Source organism: Rattus rattus, chromosome 8 (genome assembly GCF_011064425.1).
Source record: "Rattus rattus isolate New Zealand chromosome 8, Rrattus_CSIRO_v1, whole genome shotgun sequence".
Classification (NCBI taxonomy): Eukaryota; Metazoa; Chordata; class Mammalia; order Rodentia; family Muridae; genus Rattus; species Rattus rattus.
Window position 1 is genome coordinate 89,799,397 of NC_046161.1, and position 22,765 is coordinate 89,822,161.

Here is a 22,765-nt window from a genome sequence, read left to right on the forward strand (position 1 = left end):
TCTTCACTGGTACTGTTGCCAATGGCAGCGAGGATCAGAAGCCACAGAACACGCCCACCACTACCCCCACCCCATCCCGACCCAGGCAAATAGGCGCTGAAGCAGTAATGGAAGCCTACAGAAACAATGAGGCGTCGTTCAGTGCACAGGTATGGAAAGGGCCCAGAATATATTAACTAAAAAACAAAACAACGTGCAGAATCGAGGAAAGGTCTGTGCTGTCCTTCCCTGGAAGAAGACAAAAACACACTATCCCACAGAAGAGTGTCCGTCCACGTGAGCAAAAGGCCTTGGGTCTCTGACCTCCGTGCATGGGTTCACCTGGAGCGGTTTCCTGTCCAGTGCACATTTAGGACCACCAACTTTGCTTTATTTCCTGGGAGAGCTGTGGGCAGTTGCTCTGCTCTTCATCCCCAGAGTTAAACAGATCAGCTTTTTAGGAACTGGCCAGACCACTGACACAGAGCTTGAGACAAAGGCCGGTAAATGGCCTCTTCCTTAATAACGCTAGCAAACCTGAAGGAGATGTGTTTTCAACACTCAGGAGGCCTGGGGGTGAGAATTTCAGGCGTTTGAAGGAGTCCCTAGGGAAGTGGGGAGGGGTACACAGAAATTAGGACCAAGAGCAACCCTTGCCTTTCCACACCTCTTCTTTCTAGGCTGGGGAGGTGAAAAGAACAAATGGAAGGTCTGAACTGAAGGTGGCCCACAGCAGGGACAAACCTGGCCCCGCCCCCAGCCCCGCCCCTATTCCCGCCCCGCCCTCTCACATTGGGAGGAGGGATCGCTACAATGGACCCTCCTGCGGGCTTTGTGCACTCTTGGAATCCAGCAGTCGCCGCCCCACGGAGCCCGGTGTCCCCCGAGGGCGCCGATTTCCGGGCCGCCCTTCACCCGGAGCGCATTGGCAGCCACCGTCCGGGCCGAGCCCATAGCCGCTCCCGCCTTCTCCGTGTCGGGCGATCCCCAGTCTGTCCCCAAAATGCCTGTGGACTTCAACGGGTACTGGAAGATGCTGAGCAACGAGAATTTCGAGGAGTACCTGCGTGCGCTCGGTAAGCGCGACCCGCGGTGCACAACCCCGGGCTCCCCGCAGACCCTGCCACCCAGACCAGAGCGCTGCTGGCTGCTGCCAACTAGAGGGCCCTAGCTGTTAGGATTAATTGGTGGCAAGAGTCCGATAGCTATCCCCAGAGGTAGTTAATTCAATCATTAGAGCTGGGTCAGCTTTGCTAGTTTGTTTTTAAAGGGCTAGCAAAGAAAAACAAAACAAAACAAAACTTTGTTTTCAAAAGAGGGCAAGACACAGATGGCCCTCTAAGTGAGCTGGAATCTCAACCTTGTTCCGCTACCTGGGAAGCCCGCTACCTAGGGGATCCTTTCTTCTCCGAGTTTTCTTGACAACTCTGCCGCTGCTCTCTCTGCACCCCTTGTAGATGTCAACGTGGCCTTGCGAAAAATCGCCAACTTGCTGAAGCCGGACAAAGAGATCGTGCAGGATGGCGACCACATGATCATCCGCACGCTGAGCACTTTTCGAAACTATATCATGGACTTCCAAGTTGGGAAGGAGTTCGAGGAGGATCTGACAGGCATAGATGACCGCAAGTGCATGGTGAGGCCCCTGGAGCCCTTGGTGTCTCCTGCCCTCTGGTTCTATCCTAGAGCTGGGTTAGCTCATCTGGAGGGAGAACAGATCCGGTATTGGGAAACACTGGATCTTCCCTCCAGGCCCCAGAGTCCCAGGGTAGGCTAAACCCACCCTTCAAGTGTTGGTGGCCGGACAGAATCGATTGTTTGGTCAGATGTGAAGGCTCCAACCCTGCCAAGTGCTCAGACACACATGGCCTCACCGAGGCTCACCCTAACTGTGAGGAGATAGGAGCTTGTTCATTTTAAAGATAAAATCAACATAATCAATGGATAGAGTGGTGGGGAGGGGCCTGGAATTCTTGATCTCTTTGGTGGAGAGCAGGAAGAGAGAAAGCACAGGGAGCCCTCTGCAGTGTTTTTGTCCCCAAGTGATCTAGTGCAAGGTCTCTGAAGGGAGCAGGGACACCTTTGCCTCTGCTGGAAGTCCCCTGGCCTGCAGCTGCAAAGCTGGGATTTGACCCTGGTTCACACTGATACCCACTGAGCCCTGCGCTTCCTTTCAACCTCTCACCCAGTTCCTAACCCTATAGAACTGTAAGCAGCATCCAGGGTCAGAGGAAGAAGCAGTAGGGGTAAAGGAGGCCCCAGCCCCTCCGAGAGTGGGAAACTAGTGACCCGCAGACCCCAATTAGCAGTACCACAGCAGACTCCGGAAGGTCAGCCTCAGGCCTCCGTCAGCATTCTGAGATTCCTGGGAGGCCAGGATACTCTCATTGTCTCTTGCATGGTCTTGGGTCTAGCCCTGGCTTGTGCCTGCTTCCAGCAGTGTCTCTTGCATGGTCTTAGGTCCAGCCCTGGCTTGTGCCTGCTTCCAGGCGATGCCTTGCTTTGTAGGAAGGGAGAGCTTGCCAAGGGCATTTTTCGGATGTAAATGTATAGACCCTGCACTGTGTCATGTCCCACCACAGCTCACTGAAGGGGCTATTGGGAACCCCATGGTAAGCCAGTAGCTAGGGGAAAGAAAACTGCAGAAGTAGGGATTTGAACCTTCTTATGTTGAAGGTCACACCCCACCTATACTCCGTCAGGTTCTTCTGTGGTTGTCCTTTCAGAAACAGTAGGGCTAAGTTCTCGAGGACGGTGGCTGAAGAGGGTTAAGGGTCACCAGGAGGACCACTCAGTCTTACCTGCTTTATTCTTTGGGAAGTCATCAGACAGTATCTGAGCCTGCCATTGGGAACGATGGGAAAAGAGTAGGCAGTAAGCAGTGTATTTGGAGAGGCCTTGGGAGGGAGAAAACGACTGTTCTAGAATAATGCTGTACTCCAATGCAGCGATTCTCAACCAAAGCCTTTGGGGGATCACGTATCTGATATCCTGCGTTTTTACATTGCATGTTTACATTACAACTTATAACAGCAGCAAAACTGTAGTTATGAAGTATCAACACAAATAACTTTATGGTTGGGGCTCACCAGCACACCACATGTATTAGAGGGAAGGTTGAGAACCGCTGCTCGAAAGTCTCCAGGCACCAAACGCTTACAGTCAGAAAGGACACCTTCAGACAGGAACTGCCTTCTCTCCATTGTCCTAGACTGCTTCTGGTCCACTACATGGAATTCACAGCAGATGTGCCTTTATTGGGGATCACTGCGATTCTGAATATGCTGGCTTGTACTTGATTGACTGTCGTTACTGACCACCTGGTAATACGAGTGAGTGTTCACCAGAGGGTCTACCGTGTGCCTGGTGATGTCATAGTTTACATGTCATTCACCAACTTTATATATAGGGCTTCCTCCTGTGTTAACTTTGGGGTGCGGGTTACCTAAAGGGCAGAGGGAAGGTCAGAGCAAGCAGCCTGCCTCCCTTGAATGTGGCCATGACAGCAGGGACAGACAAAATAGCAAAGCACAGTCTGTGACATCTGGGAATACACAGTCTTTGTGCGAGACAGACACCCAAAGGTCACAACAGCTTGCGCTATGAAGACAAAGGGAGGCGAGTCATGGGCAGGATGGAGGGGATCCTGGGGTTCTGGAGGAGGTCCCTACTGCGCTAGGTGGAGAGGGATGGGGTATGGAAAGGATTTGGAGCACAGGGGAAAGGGCCACAACTACCTTTTCTTAGACCTTCCTGGTAGGTGAACAAGCCAGGGATCCTGCTCAAGGAAGCAGGGTAATGCTGGGATGACATCACTGTTATCTTTGCTGCTGCAAGACTAGCCAGCATAGCTCTCTGGGAGGAAGGATTGCTATCAAAGTTGGGGTCACAGTCTGTACCCCACACAGCCAGGTCCAGCTATCTGTCCTGGATAAGCCAATTTCAAAAAGACAAATTGAATAGTAAAGAAAAGAAAAAGGAAATGTAGTCATTGTGGCCACTTTGGGAAAAGGGATAAAGGGATCCAGTAACCCATCTCCCCAAGTCCATCTCAGGGTCCTGAAGTGATATTAAAGCTTAAACAGAGGTCCCGAGACAAGCATGGCTAAGCAGTCCTGCCAAGGTATGTTCATGATCACCACTGACCCTCACTGTCCCTTCTGGGCTGGGACAAGTGGCCAATCTCTTCCCACTTGCCTCTGGCTAGCCAAGTCTTACACTTGTGGCCAGAATGGGATTTCTGGGGGAATTCCAGTCTCTTGGGGAATAAGAGTGGGGCCTGGGAAGACTTAGACTAGAGGAAGGGGTCCAAGGCAGTGATTCACACTGTAGTGTGATCAGGACAAAGAAGCTCCCCTCTTTGGTCTGGGAGGTCAGAGACAGTTCTCATCACAAGTAAGTCTGATCTAAGGCTGGTAGGATAGACAGGAGGAAGCTGTAGCCAGCCAAACAGGAAAGGAATGAAAGAAAAGCCCAGGGCAAGAAAAGTGTCTGGTAAATAAATGTTATTTCAGACCTGTCTCTTGCTGGGCTCTGGGTGCAGCCTAAGGAAAGGGATAGCTGGCTTCCTGGGTGCCCAAGACTGTGGAGGAGACAGAGAGATCTGTGGGCCATTGTAGACTCATGCATGGATTGGAGACTCATTCGAGGTAGAAGTAGAGGACGGGGTGGGGGGGGTACAGAGGTGGGGTTCAGGAGCTATGGTTAGGAAAGCCCCCAGGAGGGGCCACTTGAGTGGGGTCCTGTAGGACAAGGTGGGAAGAATGAACGAGCTGATCAGACCATGCATGGTGAAGCCCAGCGCTCAGGTAAGGTCTGGGCGAAAGGAAGCTGCCCTGAGAGACCCCTGCCAGTGATTGTATGAAGCTATATATGCAAAACATGGCAGAGGGACATCACATCGGTGATGAAGACCTGAAAAGGGACCTAAATGTGATCTGACAGGCCAGCAGGGTGTCCTCACTGAGCAAGGCGGAGCCAGGCTAACATTCCTCTCCAAAGGGCCAGGAGGCTGCTGGCGCAACATCTCTGTTTCTTCCTTTACTTGGGGAATCTTATCTGTATTCGGAGCAGCAGCTGAAGGATGGAATCCAGCCTGCAGATGTATTTAGTTTGGCCCGCACAGTGTTGAAGCTGGGGCCAGGGATTCTAAGATTTCACAGGGAGAAACAAAACAAAACGAAAACCTATGTCTGACTGTTCTTACAGATCAAAACATTAAGAGCTAAAAAAACGCCAAGCTTGTGTTCTCGTTCCGTGGTGTGGGTCTCTTGGACACCTGCCAGTGCCCCCTTTATGTGAGAGGCTTGTCATCATCCTCCTCCACCTGGGTACCCAGGTCTAGAGTCAAGTAGCCATTTGTGGTGTTTTGGGGGACGGTGGCGTCTCGCTATACTTGTGCCTGTATAAAAAGCACAAATGAGGTGCAAAGTCCACCGGTCACTGGCTCCAGTCTACCTCCCCTGCCACCCTTGGCATGCTCTAGAATTGCATGAGCTGTCTCTGTCCCTGGAGCGCTTAGCCCATATCTCCAGTCTGGTCAGTAAAGATCCCTCAGGACCCTGGTGCAGCAGCCACCTCAGGACTGGTAGATGTTTAGAAAGACTGGTTTGAACTTCACCACAGGTGCCCAGACTCCTTTGTCTATACTGTGCAGTATCAGACAAGAGACCCACCTTGAGTGTCAGGTACAGTCAACCTGGATAGGTTTCTCTGGGTGAGGCTCAGGCAGGTCAGTGCTCTTCAGCCTGAGGTAGAATTCCCACTTCTGGTCAAGACAGTCCCTAAAACCATTCTGTTCTTGTCCTCAGCTGCCCCTCCATAGCGAATGGATCCTATGGGGGTGAGACTGAGCCTCTGTGAGTAGCCAGCAGTGAGCCCTGTTCTGCGTGCTGGTGGCAGAAGGGCCATTTGTCGTTCCACAGTGGACACCAGGCCGGGGTTTCCCTGGAAGAGGCCTCTTTGTTCATTCGGATCTGGCACCGCCTCCCTTGGCTTTGGCCTGGCCTTCATCTCCAGCTTTGAACTCAGGATGACCCCTCCACAGGGCCTGCCTTTCACTCCCAGCCTTGGCCCTCTGCTGCTCTCTTTGTTTTTATTATAAAAGGGAAGGGGGAGAAATCAAATAGCGGAAGAGAGCGAAAGGGAAGGAAAGGGCCCCTTCCCCTGCTCAGCCCATACCCTACCCCTGGAAACCTATTATTGCTACAGTTTCCAGTGGGTCTGTCTGGAGGTCTTACCACGTGTACTATCCACTAGTTGGTCAGTGCCAAAATAGCAACCTAGGGCTGAGAAGAAGGAAGAGAGGGGAAAGAAGGAAAGGGAAGGAGAAAAGAGAGAAAGAGAGATGGGAAAATTCCATTTTTCTGCACATTGTTTGGTTTTGGTTTTGGTTTTGGTTTTGTTTTTTTTTCTCCATGATGTTTTTAGGTATCTCTCTTTATCTGCACTTTTAGACGTTTTTCAATCTACTTTCTTTTAAACCATCTGTGTTTCCTTCCCTCCCTAACTTCCTCCCAAGCACTCACTTATGCCCATTTATCTGTTCACCCAGCCAGACATCTAATTATATATGGCAACACACGAAATCCATCAAAACGCTGCTAGCACTCTGGTTTAAAGTCTTGCCAGCTTCCTGATCCTGTTCTTGACCCATTAAAGAAATCTTTGGGTTCTTATGTTAACAAATATCGTGCCAGTGGTGAAATTAATGCCTCAGGCCACAGAGCTCAGATGCTGTTGGATTTGGGAACCTTCTGAGAGCCAACTCTGCCCAGACCAAGCCCTAGTATTCAGCTGGGTCTTTTCCAAGTCCTCCACACACGATCTCTTTCATGTCCTAGCTAAAGTTCTCCCGACCTTTGAAATCAGTGTCAGCAGCATGCTTTTGAGGATTATAAAAAGAAGAATGAAAGCAGCCAAACAAAATTTACAAAGTAGCTTTCAGGGCTCACACTGGCTTTTCAAGATTGGAGTTTTGCAAGGCAGGAGCAAGGGAACATACCTGGGGGCCGATCTTCACTGTGCCTGCACCAAGCGCTCTCCCTACGGTTCCCCCTTTGGTCCTCACAGCAAATGCTCTTCAGCCGGGATTATTTTACCCATAACATAGATGAAAAGCTGAGGCTCAGAAAACATGCCTCCTTAATTCGAGGTTTCTGATTGATGTGTTTGTGAAGCTCTCTGCCCCAAGGTCTGTAAGGTGGGCAGTGAGTGTCCTTAGGGTTGTGGGGACTGGGACGAGTGGGAAGATCTGATGTTACTGCCAGCACAGCTGGCTGCAGCATACAGGCAATGGATTAGACACCCCGATTCTGCTTCCACATCAGCAAAAGTGGTCATCCTGAATGCTGCTTTGCCTGGCCCCCTGCAGTCAATTCTGAGGACCACAGAGATGATACACATTGCCTTTGTCATGTTGCCAATACTACCTGCAAAGTAGGACCAGCATCCCTGATGACAACAGGACATGAGGATTACTGCACTCATCTGGGAGGGCTAGCTGTTGGTTGAAATAAGTTACAACTGTTAAATTTTTTTTCCTGGCAGTCAGTGCCTCCTTACTATCTTCTAGAGAGGCACTGGTGAGAATTCCCTACTGGGTCCTGGCAGGCTGCACACCACCCAGCTAGCCCCGTCATACCCTTTGCTAGGATTCAGTCTGAGGAAAGAGATAGAGAGAGAGAGAGAGAGAGAGAGAGAGAGAGAGAGAGAGAGAGAGAGAGAGAGAGAGAGAGAGAGCAAGCTTAGGCTCTCTGTGGCTAGTTGGAACACACATCTTCCCACTCTGCATGGGCTATGTGGAGAAGTCCCAATGAAGGAAAAAACAAGATAAGGTCAGGAATGCAGGTGTTCAAATGAAGAAAGAGAGGGAGAGAAAAAGGTTGGAATGTTATAAGGAGCCCTCCATGCAAATATTATTTTCCATATAGTTAAGCTAACAGAACATCTTTCTTTCTCCTTAAGCCCTGTGAACTGATTTCCTGTCTCTTCTGTCTGGACACATCCTTAGACTGAGACTCCAGAACTCCTGAGCTAACTACCCAAGTCACACACTCGAGCCTGTCTTTCTCCCAAGGTTCTCATTCAGAACCCTGGGGTGGGGCTCAAGTGCCTCTCTTTCTACCGAGTCCCCAGATGCTGCTGCTGTTGATGGCTCAAAGAACCGTGCTGCTGATATTGTGAGGAACAGCTGGTCAGGCTCAGGCTCCTATGGTGTTCTCATCGTAATTCAGAGGAAGGATCGTGTTGCTTCCGTTAAAGCCACTCACTTCTGCGGGGAGTGGGGGGGGTGACTAAGTGATGGTAGATACAGCCCTGTCCCGTTGGGGGACAGGGTCAGGCACTGCCTGTGGATCCTTGCAAGAAGCCATGACAGTTAGGGGTCCCAGTGATGCAGAAATGCAACTGAATGTGCAGGTGAACAGGAACGTGGGCTCTGAGTAGACAGGGAATGGCAGAGCATTTAGGTTGGGCTGTGAATTTGAATCCCGTTTCCACATCCCAGCTGTTCGCTTCCAAAGAGGAACCAAACACCATGCTCACCTATGGCACCGTGAGAATTAAATATGGCGCTTTTTGTTTCAGGGCAGCGACCTTCCTTGAAAACTAGTACCTTAAAGCAAGTCATCTATTTAATTTACAAATAGGCAATTTGAGCAAAGTTCAGAGGGGATGGCTTGTCCCTGCTGAATGCCTGTTAGCTGGGAGCTTGAGGATTCTCTCAAGATGGACTTACTCTCTGTGGCAGCTAGGTTTCAAGAATGAGAGTTTCAAGAGAGGAAGACAGATGTGTAATGTGCGTGACATTTTCCTATGTGCTTTGAAAGCACTGTGTCAGTCAGCTTTCTGCTGCTGTAAAAAAAATACCTGGGCCAATCTACTTAAAAAGAAGAAGGGTTTATTTTGACTTACGTGCAGCCTTGCAAGTTCCCGTGGATGGTTAGCTAGTTCTGCTCCTTCTGAGCCTGTATGGAGGTGGTAGGCCATGGAGGAGGCACAATGCAGGGGATGGCTATTCACCCAGTGGCCAGAATAAAAGCAGAGTCCCAATATTCCTCCTTTCACCAGAAGTCATCCAAGCAGACCTCAACTCTTAAAAGTCGCACCACCTCCCAGTAGGGCCAAGCCTTGAGTACCTCAGATTGGGGGACACCTATCCAAACTGTATCATCTCCTGGCTACTCTCCTGTATTCTGCTGATGGTAAGAAAGGCTCACCCATCTTCTGCAGGAGTGGATCCAGGCTCCACATCTGAATAAGCAGGGTGTGTCAGGGCTCTAAACAAACACTAATGCTTCAGGAGAGCTGCTGTAAGTATGACAAGCTGTCACCATGGCCTCTGGCACACTCTGACTGCCCAGTGGGTCTGGAGCCTGTTTCTCTGGCTAAGCTTTGAAGGTCTATCCAGACTGGGCTGTTTTGTTGCTGACTAATGTGAGTGGGGCTCTGCGGGGGTGGGAGAGGAGCTGCTACAGGTGTGCCTGAGCCTTTGTACTTAGGGTGGGGGTTTCTCACCCCTGGGGCCCAGTTCAGGAGACCATCCTGAAGCCTGGAAAGGGACATACATGTCCCTCTGGAGAAAACCTCTTTGCCATCCAGCAAGCCAGCACTTGTTGAAAAGACCTCCTGCTAGAATCCTCATTGTTAAAGCACAGAGGGACCTGGGGGAGTTTGTGCTTTTCTTCTGACAGCCATTCCTGTGACAGTAAGCTTAAGTCCTTCTCCCCTGGACTCAAGCCTTTAGTGATGTATTTGACTTGGAGTTAACTCCTGAGAGTATTTCACTTAACAAGGGCTAAGCCCAATTCAGTAGTCCCCTCTCTAAGAACCCATCAGTCACCTGTTTGTCTAGAACCCTGCCACACCCTGTCCTTTGTGTAAAGTAAGCTGTATTAGAGTGTTTGGAACACACACACACACACACACACACACACACACACACACACACACACACACACACACACGGTGGGGTTGGGGGAGGGGGAAGTACGCTAGCTCACCCAGGTATCTGTCTTGCTGACTGTAAGCCTTCGTTAAAGTCCATTTATATTGATAACTGTTCTGGCTTTTTTTTGGGGGGGGGTTCCTCCGATACACAGACACCCCAGGATAGCACCTTGAATACAAGGACAGTAACTGCATCTTTCCTTCCTTGTACCCCACCAGCCCTCCTGCTTTTCTGATGGGGGAGAGGTCCTCGGGGGAAGAAGTGTAAACGAGATGGGTGTGCAGACAAGGATGGAAGGAAACAGGCTCCACAGCCATCTTCCCCTCCTTCACAGTGGAATTGTCTTACACTCAGTCAGTGCAGGGAAAGTCTGTCTGACAATGGGCTGTGAGTTAGAAAATCATCTTACCCTCTGACTCAGACAGCCCACACATGGGTTATATTCCAGGAAAACTCCCCCCCCCTGTTAAGTTTGCACAAAGGTATCTATGTGCAGTTTCCTGATAACAAGAAGCTCTCGGCCCCATAGATAGCCCTGAGAGCCACTGTGGCCTTGTGTCCCTCGACTGAGAAGGGGGTGTGGGCTGTGCCTTCCCACTTCACACCCTGGGACGAGGAACTCCGCCAGGGTCACACCACTTTTTGTAACCGTTGCCTTTGGGCTCGGGCTTTAGATAATTTGTGACTTTTGATTTTTGTGTGGCTCAGAGAACAAGCCGTCTCCTGCCGGCTTCCTAAATACTGAATAATTATGGTGCCTAGAAAGACTGGCTTTTTAGTTCCAGAGATCACTACCCAGCCGTGTAAATGGTTGTGCTGAAGATAAACGCGTTTAGGAACAATTCCTCCACCATTTCCAAGGACTCTGCTTTATAATGTCCCTCTCCTCTCCTCTCCTTCCTCCTGCACTGCTCAGAAGATCTTAACTGTAACAACAACAACAGCAATTAACATCTCTTGTCCTGCTGTGTGCCAAGCACAGCACTTCCTGTGGACGGTTTCGTTTAATTACTGCTTCTTTTCACAGTCCACCCTTCTCCCACTGCCCAGACTCCTGCCCAGACTCCAGCCCACTCTTCACATCTTCATGGGGAACCTGACTATACTGCTCCCCAGTTGACACCCCTAGGAGCTCCTCGGTGCTGACAGCCCTATGGCCGACAGTAGGATATGACCTCCTGCCTCTCTACTCCTTGCCATACACCTTTTACTCCTGGCCCCATCCTGTGTGTGTGGGCGCCTTCCTTTGCTCTTCTGCTCAGTCTTCTGGGATAGTCTGCCTTGCCTTTTTTTGGAAGCAGAGTTCCCCACTGGTAGAGAGCTAACTCAGGCCTACCTGCTCTGTTGGTCTTGTCTGGATTGGCCATCATGCCACCATCCTTCCTTTTGCCCCAAGCTCTCTCTCTCTCTGCAGGTATATCTCTTAGAGCACCGGTGACACTTGATAATATATGTGAGATTCTAGATGGCAAAGAACTTCCTTCCTTCTGCACCTTAAGACCTAGCACGATAGGTTCTAGTGTATTTGTTAGGTGAGCATTAAACAATGTGTAAAAGAACGGTGTAAAAGGTTGACATTGACCATATACAAGATCTACTGTAATTCAATTTAATAATAGACTATGTCTACCAGGTATTTTGCCGCTGCCAGACATTCTTCTAAGCACTTCCTATGTGTTGTGGTTGTTATTGTTGATATCATCGTCATCATCATCATCATCATCATCATCATCATCATCACCATCATCAACCTTACAACAGTTCTATGAAGAAGGTGCCCAGATTCTTCCTATGTCGCATATGAAGAAACTAAGGTGCAAGACAGATAGGTACCCAGTGGATTGGGATGGAGGCAGTGTGACCCCAGATGCTTAGCAAGGAGAAGTGTGACTATTATCCTAGGGGGTCAGAGCTCTGGATTAATCTATCTTTGAGCATGGAATCCAAAGTGCAGGGGGCCCTTCATGAAGCAGTGCTCTGGGATGGGTTCATCAAGTGGCAGGGGAGTGAGGTCCACCTAGAAGTCTGTTCTTCCCAACTATGGAGGCCACAGGGCTCACTAAGAAGCCCAAGTTCGAGGGAGGCAATTATCCCATATCTTCCTGAACACAGCTTTTCATAGTTGCCCCACTCTGTCTAGAGAGTCATGACCTGTTAATTCTGAAGCCTGATCTCCTTTGACATCTCATCTCTGTGTGAACTGCTGCCCTAGGGAAAATTATTTCCCCCTCTCTGAGCCTCTACTAATCTGCGAAATAGGGGTAATTAAAGAATCAGGGCTAACTGCCTCTCAGTGAAAGTTAAGTGATGGGGGATGGGAGGGTGGGAAAGCCTTCAGGACAGCTCCATCAGGAGAGGCTGTAACTATCTACCCTCCACCCAGTGAACCCTCACCTCAGGAGATAAATTCTGGGTGTGAAGGGATGCCTGGCCATCCAGGGAAGACAGAACAGGAGAGTGGAAAGGTCAACAAGACATTCCATACCACAGGCTGGGTGAGGCCAGCAGTGGACCATACTGCTGCTGACCTAGGAGTTTGTAGCCCTGCATGGAAACAGCCATGTTTGAGCCGATGCTATGCTCTCCTGGCAGAGTAATGGCCTCCATTTGCAATGAGGCTGCTGACGGGGAGTGAATGGCTCAGGATCACGTCACCTGAAAGACGTAGAGATGGATGAACCACAGATCCATGGCTGTAGCAGCCTACACTGCGGCCTGCTGGATGGAGCTCCATGGAGGAAGGTGGTCTCTGGGGATAGAGGACAGGCTATGAGCTCAGAGTCTGACAGGAGGAGATGTAAACCACGACCCGTCCTCTATGTCCCTGTGCACGGTGCCTCATTTCTCAGGCATTTGAAGCCAGAGCGCTCCTGGGGACGGTAGTAGGGACATTCTGTAAAGCTTATCTAAGGAAGAAGTGGTAACCATGTTGCCTGGCTGTTTTGTCTTGTGGGCAGATGTTGTTTCATGGCAGTCATTGAAAACTACCAGCATCGCCCTAGAATGGCTTTTGCCATTCATTCATTCATTCATTCATTCATTCAAAAAATCAGTTGTGCACTTTGCTTCCCCAAAGTGCTTATTGGCATCCCACACGTGTGTGGTAAGAGGATCCCAGGCCCCAGGAACTCTTTGCTAGCCCAGGAAGGCCTGCCCCTCCATGCAACCCTTCTCTCTTGACCTGCCTGCATTTCCTAGGCTATTCTCTCTGCCTGGGATTCTACCTACCTACCTACCTACCTACCTACCTACCTACTTCATCTAGATAGATAGATAGATAGATAGATAGATAGATAGATAGATAGATAGATAGATAGATAGATCTCTTTTCCTTCTCCTCATCTTTCCCCTTGACTCTCCCTACTTTTTTTTCTCCTCCTCTGTGTAGCCCTGACTGTCCTCACTCTGTAGACCAGGCTGGCCTTGAACTCAGAGATCTGCCTGCCTCTGACTCCCAGGTGCTAGGATTAAAAGTGTGCACCACCACGCCCACTTCTCCCCTTCTCAGAACCCTGTGGCCCTTTCTGACATTCTAGTCGTTCATGGCCACACCTCCTCCAGGCTGCCCTATCTCAGGCTGATGAGCAACCTCCTGCTTTCAGACCTCCAGCACATCGTCTACCCAGCACCTACCCTTCTTCAGGAAGTTTCTCTCTTCTCGGCTTTTCTTTCAATACAACCTTCTTCTCCTGCAGCAGCCAGTGTGCCAGAGGTTTTGAGGGGGCTGGACCGTGGCTGCTGAATGGGGTTCCCTGCAGAGCCAGGCTACACATCCTCCTTCATGTAAGGTTCAGCTGAAGCCAGGGGACTGCTGAGCACAGTCACTGACTTCTCCACGGCTGAGTGACCTCAGTTTTCAGGCTGCACATTTATAAAGGGCGTACAGCTGCTCTAAGGGAGGAGCCAAGGTGAAGTGCTTCACTGTAACCTGCCCAGCACCCTCTCTGGCACGTTCTGAGTATCCCTACTGGTCATGATGGTGATGGTGGGATCATGATATGATGCTGTCACTTCCACCCAGGAAGCCTTCCAGATGCCTGGACAGGGTTGGCTGGCACAGACCTCTAACATTCTCCAGCCCCGCCTCTCACCTGCTCCTCAGAACCTTGGTCTCAGCGGCAGCCCTAACTGTAGTAGGTCTAATCTGAGTCTGGGCCCTTTTTAAAATGATTGGGAAAAAAAGGAAATATTGTGCCAAGATTATTCATCTGACCGTATTTAATTTTATTTGTCCTAAGACTTGTGCTATCATTAGTTGGTAACATCTTCACGGTAGCACTGAATGCCTACATCGAAGTCTCTTATACCCTCAAAGGTCTTGTTATGACAATATGTATTCACAGTGGCTTTTTGTAAAGTGGTCTTTGCATCTCCAATTACTCATCGACGTTATTAAAGCCTATTAATTTGGTTTTCATCTGCGGTCACAGTGACTTGACTTTCTCCCCCTAAATGTACTGATTTGGGGTAATTTTAAATTATTCCCTCAGGAGAGGACTGGACAAAAAGAATCCACTACCCACCCGTTGTGCTTCTCAGTGGGACAGCACTGTGGTCAGCTCCACCAGCAGCAGGTGGAATATTACAGGAGCTTGGGGATCTTTTGTGGCTCTAACCCTTGCGGATTAATGAAACACTGTTGCAAGCTCTCAGGACCCGGCCTCATGCGTTAGGACTTAGGGCTTTCTTACCCCTCCACCCAACAGCTGATTTAATACAAGCTCCAAAGGCTGTCTTACCAGGAACAGAAAGACCCTCTGAGAGAAAATCATGTGTTAAAATCAAACAGCAGGAGGAAAGGCAGATCTGAGCCCTCGAGGGCTGTACACGAGAAGTGCCAACTCACTGTCTGGGCTCTGACTTGTATGCCCAAATCTAAAGAGTGTGGGTGTTAAAGCTGGGTCAGGCCTGGCTCTGGAGCTTGTGGACAAGACTCCCGATAGGAAAGGCGTCTTGCCTTAGGACCTGCCTCTGGACCCACAGAGATAAGACTGACCCAGAGCTGGGTACAGCAAGGGAGAACCTGGCAGTTCTTTGTGGGCAAGCATGGAGGGATAGGAGTGACCAGGCATCCCTGTCCTTAAAGTGAGTGACTAGAAGCACATGGGAACTTTAATAAATGTCACACATTTCCTGAGAGCCACATTGAGTCTCAGTGTTTATAGGTCATGTCAGGTCACTGACTGTCACAACCAATACTAGTCACCTGAAAGGGACAAAGGAGCATCAAGACATGCCCGGGACAGGGTCACCCAGGCTTGCTGGCCGCAGTGCCAGCTAGGATTTCTGAGTGGCTGAGAGGTGGATAATGGCTTTTGAAATGACAGTCCCTTGTCAGAGTGGTATAAAATTGTCCTCACTCATCTCTTGGCACATGGCTCAGAAAGCTGCTGACACAGACAAAGAGATGTGGATTATTGTTCATTTTTAATAAAAACTTAGACTGGCTTTGGGCAGTTGCCCTGGTTCCAGCCCCTTATACCTTCTTGGGGGGTTGGAATAAAAACTGTTGAGAAGCCAAACTACAATGTGACTGTCCACTGCCTTGTCCTTCTATCTGTCCTTCATATCTAAGGTGGGGTTCTGAATCTAGGATAGCAGTTACACACACACACACACACACACACACACACACACACACACACACACACACCAGCCTCTCCTCTCCTCTCCCTGAAACTTGTCAGGAATGTATTCATGACTGAGGTCCCCCACCCCCAGAAGCAGATAAATTGGGTCCATCTAGGAAAGTGGGTCAAAAAGCCTCCAAGACCCCTTCAGATCAGGCATTGAAAGATGGATGGCTACTGACCTCAGAAGAAGGCCAAAGACATTTTTGGATCCTAGAACAGGCTGTAAGAAGAATCTGCATTTTGTGTCATAAGAAAAGGAATTACCATTGGGCATGGTTCATACCTTTAATCCCAGCACTTGATGCAGGTGGAGCTCTGAGTTTGAGGCCAGCCTGGTCTACCTATTGGGTTCTAGGTTAGCCAAAGCTACCTTTCATTTCATTCTGAGAGATTGCCCTCCCTGCAGATCCTCACACCCCTTTCCTGTTTCTATTGAAGGCCAGACTTTGAGTCGCTGGAACAAATACCTCGTAGGCTAGGCTGACCTTAAACCTATAGCAAGCCTCTTGCCTCAACCTCTCAAGTGGTGGGACCAAAACATATCTGTCTTCTCCCAAAGACTTTAGCAGGTGTCTACCAGGTATCCTGCCATGGGAAACAGGGGTTCCCTTGTAATTCTGATAAAGTCACATAACCCCCCTAACCTCAGATGTTCCACCATATCCAGTTTAGTCAAGAATAGTCTGTGCTCTGAGTTCCCTAGGATAAAAGTCAAGAGGAGCTTGACTGGTGCCAGGAAAGGGCTTGGACACTGACAGGTGTCAACTGAGGAATCCCTTCCCTGTGTGTATGGCTCCCAGAAAGACTTCTAGGTATTAGGTATACATTTGCTCCAGGCCCTCCTACCACAGTGCCTGATATTCTACCTACCCCCTGTCAGGGCCCTGAGCTAACGATATGCCATGGGATCTAGAATGACCACGGCTTGCGGGCAGAAGCCCACCTTACCTGGTGAGTATCCCAGTCATGGCCGTTCTCTGACAGTGGCCCTGGACGGTGAACAGGTGTGAGTCTGGTGATCCAGTTGGCACGGTCGTCAAAAGCTTTAACGATCTGCACGCGAGAGTGATTCCATGGGAGGGACCCTCCTCAGGACATCTGCCCTGAGGAAATAACATGTTGAAAGCTTTGTTTACGAGGAAGTCTTATTTATTTATACTGTATAGAACTATAAAATACCCAAATGTCCCAGAGTCGGTAACCGGCTGAATCACGGTGTGTATGTTCCCTAACACACCACCGGGGCCAGCTTCAGGGGCCCTGGGGGCTCCCCGCTTGTCCGGATGCTCTGCTGTTGCTAGCTTCAGATCATTACTATTTTTGAATGAGAGTCCCTTGTTTTCATTTTCCTCCGGTTCTTGCAAATGATGTGGCCATTTTCTGGGTAGTACACGACAATGAAAAGCATGCTTATGGCTGCTATTTGTGGACGTGGAAATCGCCTCTAATAAATAAAGAAATGAGGACATAAATGCGTGCATACATGACGGCAATCCTAATTTTCTAAAAGCAGAGACACATGGGTGCGTTGATAGACGACCCGACAGAAGTGCTCCAGAATGTTAGGCAGTCATCTCTGAGGAAGCGAGGCTGAGTAGACTCGTTTGCATTTCTTCTTTTAAGTTCGGAGGGTGTGAATCTGCCTGCTTTTCTGGAAAGCAAGCAAGCAAACAAACAAACACTTAGATCCTAGCTGAGATCCAGTCTGACTGAGCATGCTTCGATGGGGTCAGGAGCCCTTCAACTGCAGACTAGGTCTCTGCGTAGGCACAGGGTGGTGATTGCCGAGGAAACCGCCATTCTTAGGAGATGTTTGAAGCCGAGGACTCACTTCTCAGTCCCTCTCCCTATGGAACGCCAGGCATGGATAAGACCCTGTGTGGCTTTTTGCCACATTTGGGACATAACAGCCTTTGCCCACCGCAGTCTCTTCCGACACAGACTACGCTGTATTCTGACTTGACCGACATTGGACTTCCTCAGGCTTGAGGCTACACATGTGCCCCAAGCGAGCCTCTGAATCAAGAAGAGGAACCACAAGGTTTCTTGTGCCCCACACTCACTGTGAACCACCTCCAGGAGTGAGATCAGTGTGCATAGTGGTGCAGCCCTGGCTACCCCTGCCTCACTTCTGTATGCCTGTGTGTCTGCTCATGTCACGAGTGCAGGCACGAGGTGCTATGCCACGCACGTGAAGGTCAGAGAACAGTGTCGGGTGTCAGTTCTCACCTTCCACTTTGTTTTAGCCTTGGTCTCTCTTGTTCACGGCTGCGTACGCTAGGTTAATGGGACTGCTGGTTTCAGACAGTTCTACCCACCTCCCATCTGCTGCTAGAGTCACACTGGGATTACAGACATGTGCACTACCGCGTGTGGCTTTTAAATGTGAGTTCTGAGGATCCAGACTTAGCTTGTGTAGCAGACACCCTGCTGTCTGAAATCACTCTCTCTCTCTCTCTCTCTCTCTCTCTCTCTCTCTCTCTCTCTCTCCTCTTGCTGTATGTATGTGTGTGTATGTATACACCCATTTACATGTATAGTTGCATGTATGCATGTGTGTGCATGTGCCCTTCTCCTCTTCCCCTTCCCCCTTCTCCTCCTCTTCCTCCTCCCCCTTTCTTTTTGTTTTGTTTCCCATTAGCCTACGGTTCACGGATTACGCTCCCAAAGATCTTCTAATATCTGTGTCCCTGTCACTGGTGTCATAAGCAGAGGTCAGCAGAAGCCTTTTTATATGACGTTTGGAACTCCTACTCGAGCCCTTCCACTCTTGAGAAGGACCCATCTCCTGAGTCCCGCTGCAGGCTCCTCTCAACAGCAGAGGGCACTAGCGATCAGCAAGCCCAAAGGTGAAGCTGCTGTCCCTTGGAGGGCATCCAGGAGGAAGGAGACTTGGGCCTCCATGGGAGTCCTCACTCCATACCCATTGCCCAGCTTTTTCCTCCCTCTCATCTGCATTGGGCTGTTCCTGGCTGCCCTGATGCTGAGGTGACATCCTGAGTGTGACAGAGAACACAGGAAGCTCAGAACCTGGGTCATGCAAAGCCCATGCCCCTAAGTCAATGCCCTGACGCCAGGTGGGGACATGTGGACCCTGGGCATGTCAAAGTCACCGAGAACCTCACAGAGAGCAGGAGTGAACAGAGTCCTTCCAACTGTAGGGTGAGAGGCGGGGCTCCTGAGGAGTCTCCCTTATGGCAAGGATGTCTATCCAAAAGGAGGTAGGCACAGTGCAAGGGAGTGCAAGGATGGCCATTTCCATCCAGCTCAGGTCCTGCTGACACCAGGCGCTTACTTATTGGTCATGCTAGGGAGACCAGGTTGAGCTCCCATTCTCTGTTGATCCTTCCCCCTACCTCCCACCTCAACTCCCCTACCCCCCACCCCCGTGTTCCTGCATGGGTCTTGGCTGCTCCAAGGAAACAGAAACCCCTCAGGGATGCCTCTTTTCTTAGCTCTGCATCTGGAAGGACACACCAGGCTCTGGGTGGGTTTGTATCAGATCGAGTCCAGCCCATAGGCTGGTCTCAGGCAGGACAGGACTGTGCACACAGTTCAAGTCCTGAGCATTTGTACCTTATACTAACCCACCCCTGCCTTTGTCTCATGACAAACCACCAAGAACCTTTCTTCTGTGGGTCCAGCCTTCCTCTTTGGAGCCCATCTCAGTATTCTTCCTCCCTGGCCTCTCCTTTGTTGACTTACTGCTGGCCTCCTAAAACCTCTGGCCTGCAGGCTTTATCCAGCAAGATAAGGCCTTAAAAAGAAGCTGCATAGCACAGTGGAAGAGGGGACTTCAGAGGCCCACTGACCTAAGTCCTGACCACCGAGATGCAACAGAATAGAACGGCGGAAATGAAGACTTAGGGAAGGAAGGAAGCTGTTGGCTGACACCAACAGCCTTGTTGACATCTGAGGTCATTCTCCTGGGAAATGAAAACTCTTCGAGGACATGGGTGGGGTCTTGTAGGTATTACAAGACCTAGCAAAGTTGAAGTAATAATGATGACTGAATGGCCAAACTGTCTGGGGATAGGCAGGATTCTCTTCACAGAGAAGATGAGGGGACAAGGTCCTGACTGGTGTACCCATTCATAGCCCAGTTGCCGTGGCAATCACCATACATTCCCAGGGTCCACGCACCTTACCTGTGTGCAGCAGTGCATGTAGTTACATCATGCATGGCCCAAATAAAAGGCAGAGCCCCCTGACCTTCACTCTCTTTTCTTCTTCATCACCCCTCTTTCCCCCCCTCCAATAAACCTCTCAGGCTCCTCTCAACAGCACATTTTAATAAAAAGCACGTGGTGGGCAAAGAGGATTAGGTTGTGAGTTTTCTGCACTAAAACTGCTTTAAGCGCATCTTGAATCATTGAGGTCAAGAGCCTCCCTCTCCTTCAGTCCCCCTGGGTGGGGGTGGGGGATGCTTCCCCAGGACTGACTACTGTGTTTCTTGCTTTGACAGACCACAGTGAGCTGGGATGGTGACAAGCTTCATTGTGTGCAGAAGGGAGAGAAGGAGGGACGTGGCTGGACCCAGTGGATTGAGGGTGATGAACTTCACCTGGTAAGTTCCATGGTGGGGACACAGGCTGTGTCCCCAGAAGTCCATGTTCCCTGAGGGAGTGAATGGATGATGGAAAAGAGCACCGTGGGTAGGCATTGGTTCTATTCAGAAGCATCTTCTCTGCAAAAGATGCCTGAATGACTCAGAAAGCCATACAATGTATTTTCAAGGTCTTGACTGACTCAAGATCCAGTTATGGGGAGCAGATGGAGGGACATTCGGTAGTACTAGCAGTTGACAAGACCCTTCTGTTCTGTGGAATAAAGAATCAGCTTCCTGGTTTTGGTGGTAAAGACATGGAACTCTGAGAGACTCACTTGCAAGTCCAGTTCCACTTCCCCAAAACACAGAACCAACCTTTGCTTCCAAATAACGTATGTGTACCCTGTGCATAACAGGGCCAGAGCCAAGCAGAATTCACCGGGAGAATGTGATCTCGGCTTAGGCTGAGGGCCAGGAAATGTTTTCTTCAGTCAGTCCTGCGCTCCACCCTCAGCCTCAGGCCAAAGCCATTTCTACTCTGCCTTCTGCCTGGGAAAGACAGCTGGACTCCATGAGAGCTGCCATGACCTCTGAGGTGGAAGCCCCTATCACTCCTCCATCCTGGAATTTCCCAGCTGCCCCCTCTGCAAAAGAGCCCTGTCCAGATGACCTTGAGCTAAATCCTGAACCACTCCCTGGGTGCCTTGGGTAGGACCCCAGCTATCATCATCCCAATCTCAGAATGTCCCTCTGCCCCTGAGCTCAGCAGCTGTGACTGTGTGAGCTGCAAGGAGAGACCAGCTGCATGGGGCCTGAGCTGACCGGTGCATCTCTCAACTCAGGCTCCTTCCTGGGTCTCTGTTTGCTTAGCTGCAGAACGGGTGGACATGATCTCAGTGTCCCCTCACCTTTTAGCCCCATGGCTCTGTGCCAGAGGCTTCGAATCAGGGTGCGGATGGCTCTCTGGGGTTTCATTTGACCCTTGAAGGGCTTCAAGGTTCTTCCGTCAGCACTGAAGGTTTAGTAAAGGTCACACAAATATTCAGCCTCGCTTCCCAACAACTTGAAAAAGTTTGATGGCTACTGCCTCCGGCCATAGTCAGCAGGAGCTGCCCCTGTGGGCAGATCTTGGGCTGTCTTGGTTGCTCTTAGAACTGCCTGGAAGGCTTGGGTCTACCCACTGAGATAAAGGAGCACCAGGTAACTCCAGTGGGCAGCCCGGGCTTAAATTCTTGCACTACTCTGAAGCAAAATAGTGAACTGTTCCAGGCCTACAGGATTCCTAAAGCCCTTAAGCTTTTTAAGGGAGTAAAGACAAGGGAGTCATCAAAGGTTGCTACTGGTCAACTTAGAGCCACCCCTGCTCCCACCCAGCTCTGTCTATAGGGTCAGAGAGCCTGGTCTCAATGGATCCCGTTCCATCAACTTTCTAAAGAATCAGTGACGTCCATACAGACCAATAGCAGCCGTTTTATGTGTTCCAAGTCCCTGTCCTAAGATTCTCGAGTATAATGTTGCTTTAGCTAATAAGCAGTGTCTTTATTATTCCAGGAGATGAGAGCAGAGGGTGTGACCTGCAAGCAAGTGTTCAAGAAAGTACACTGAGCAGCCCGAGCAGATAACCTTGGTCTTGAGGAACAAGTGGGATGGCCCAATGATCAGGAGCCCTCTCTGCCTAGCATGGGGCCGAAACACATAGCCACCCCAGGTTTCTGCCAGCAGAGTGTCTCATTGCCTTGTCTCTTTTCCTTTTCTTAAAATGAAGCTACCCCAATAAAAATGATCTCTGTTTAAGACGTGTGTTTTAGAGAAATTTTATATCAACCTTTGCTTGCTTTTTCTCCAGAGCCTCTGAGGCCAGTTTTTCCCTAACACCTCTCTTGGGTAAACAGAGAAACTCTGCAAAGCCACAGATTACATCTTGAGGGTATAGCTATGTATCTTTCTTTCCCTAGAGGCACAGCTTGGCTCTGCAGTGTGTGTGGTTTGGTATCCATCATCTGGGTGTTAAGTACTTTCCACATCACTAGTCCAACCCGAACCACAATGTAGTGATCCCACAGAAGCAGAAGTCACTGTCAACCTAGGTACTGAAAGCCTAACAGGGTTTGGCCAGCAGAATCTGGCTTCACGGTGCCCTGTGCACCCAGTGTTATCTATGAATAGAAAGGAAATGGACAGGATTTTCATCTAAAACTAGAATGGGGTGAGCCCTGATCAAAGAAGGTTACTGATTGGATTTGATTTCACCTACTCACCGGGGGTGATGCCAGGCCACTCTTCTCACCGTGCTACCTGAGCTGCTACTTGCAAATTTCTCTAGGAAAGGGAGAGCAGCCTCAACTCCACACTCAAGTGTAAGTGATTATGGACTATGCCACCATAGCTGTAAAGAAACTCAGAGAAGAGGATGGAGAGATGGCTCAGCAGTTCAGAATACTTATTATGTACACACATGGTGGCTTTTTACCACCTGTAACTTCGATTCCAGATGAGTGGATACCCTATTCTGGCCACCTTGGGCTCCTACACACACATGGGGTGTGTGTGTGTGTGTGTGTGTGTGTGTGTGTGTGTGTGTATACATGCACATGGACATGTGTATATACATATATATGTAACTATACAGTAAGACACAAAGCCACACTTAAAATT

At 49.8% G+C, this 22,765-nt stretch overlaps 1 protein-coding gene across 1 annotated transcript; it reads left to right on the top strand.

Annotated features, from left to right (window-relative positions):
* The first annotated feature begins 792 nt into the window (after positions 1-792).
* Rbp1 (retinol binding protein 1) lies at positions 793-21,908 on the top strand. The gene is given in 5 exon segments (XM_032909863.1): positions 793-951; positions 953-1,055; positions 1,437-1,615; positions 20,027-20,128; positions 21,662-21,908. Coding segments are annotated over 5 exon segments (597 nt in total). The 3' UTR covers positions 21,716-21,908.
* Positions 21,909-22,765: the final 857 nt, after the last annotated feature.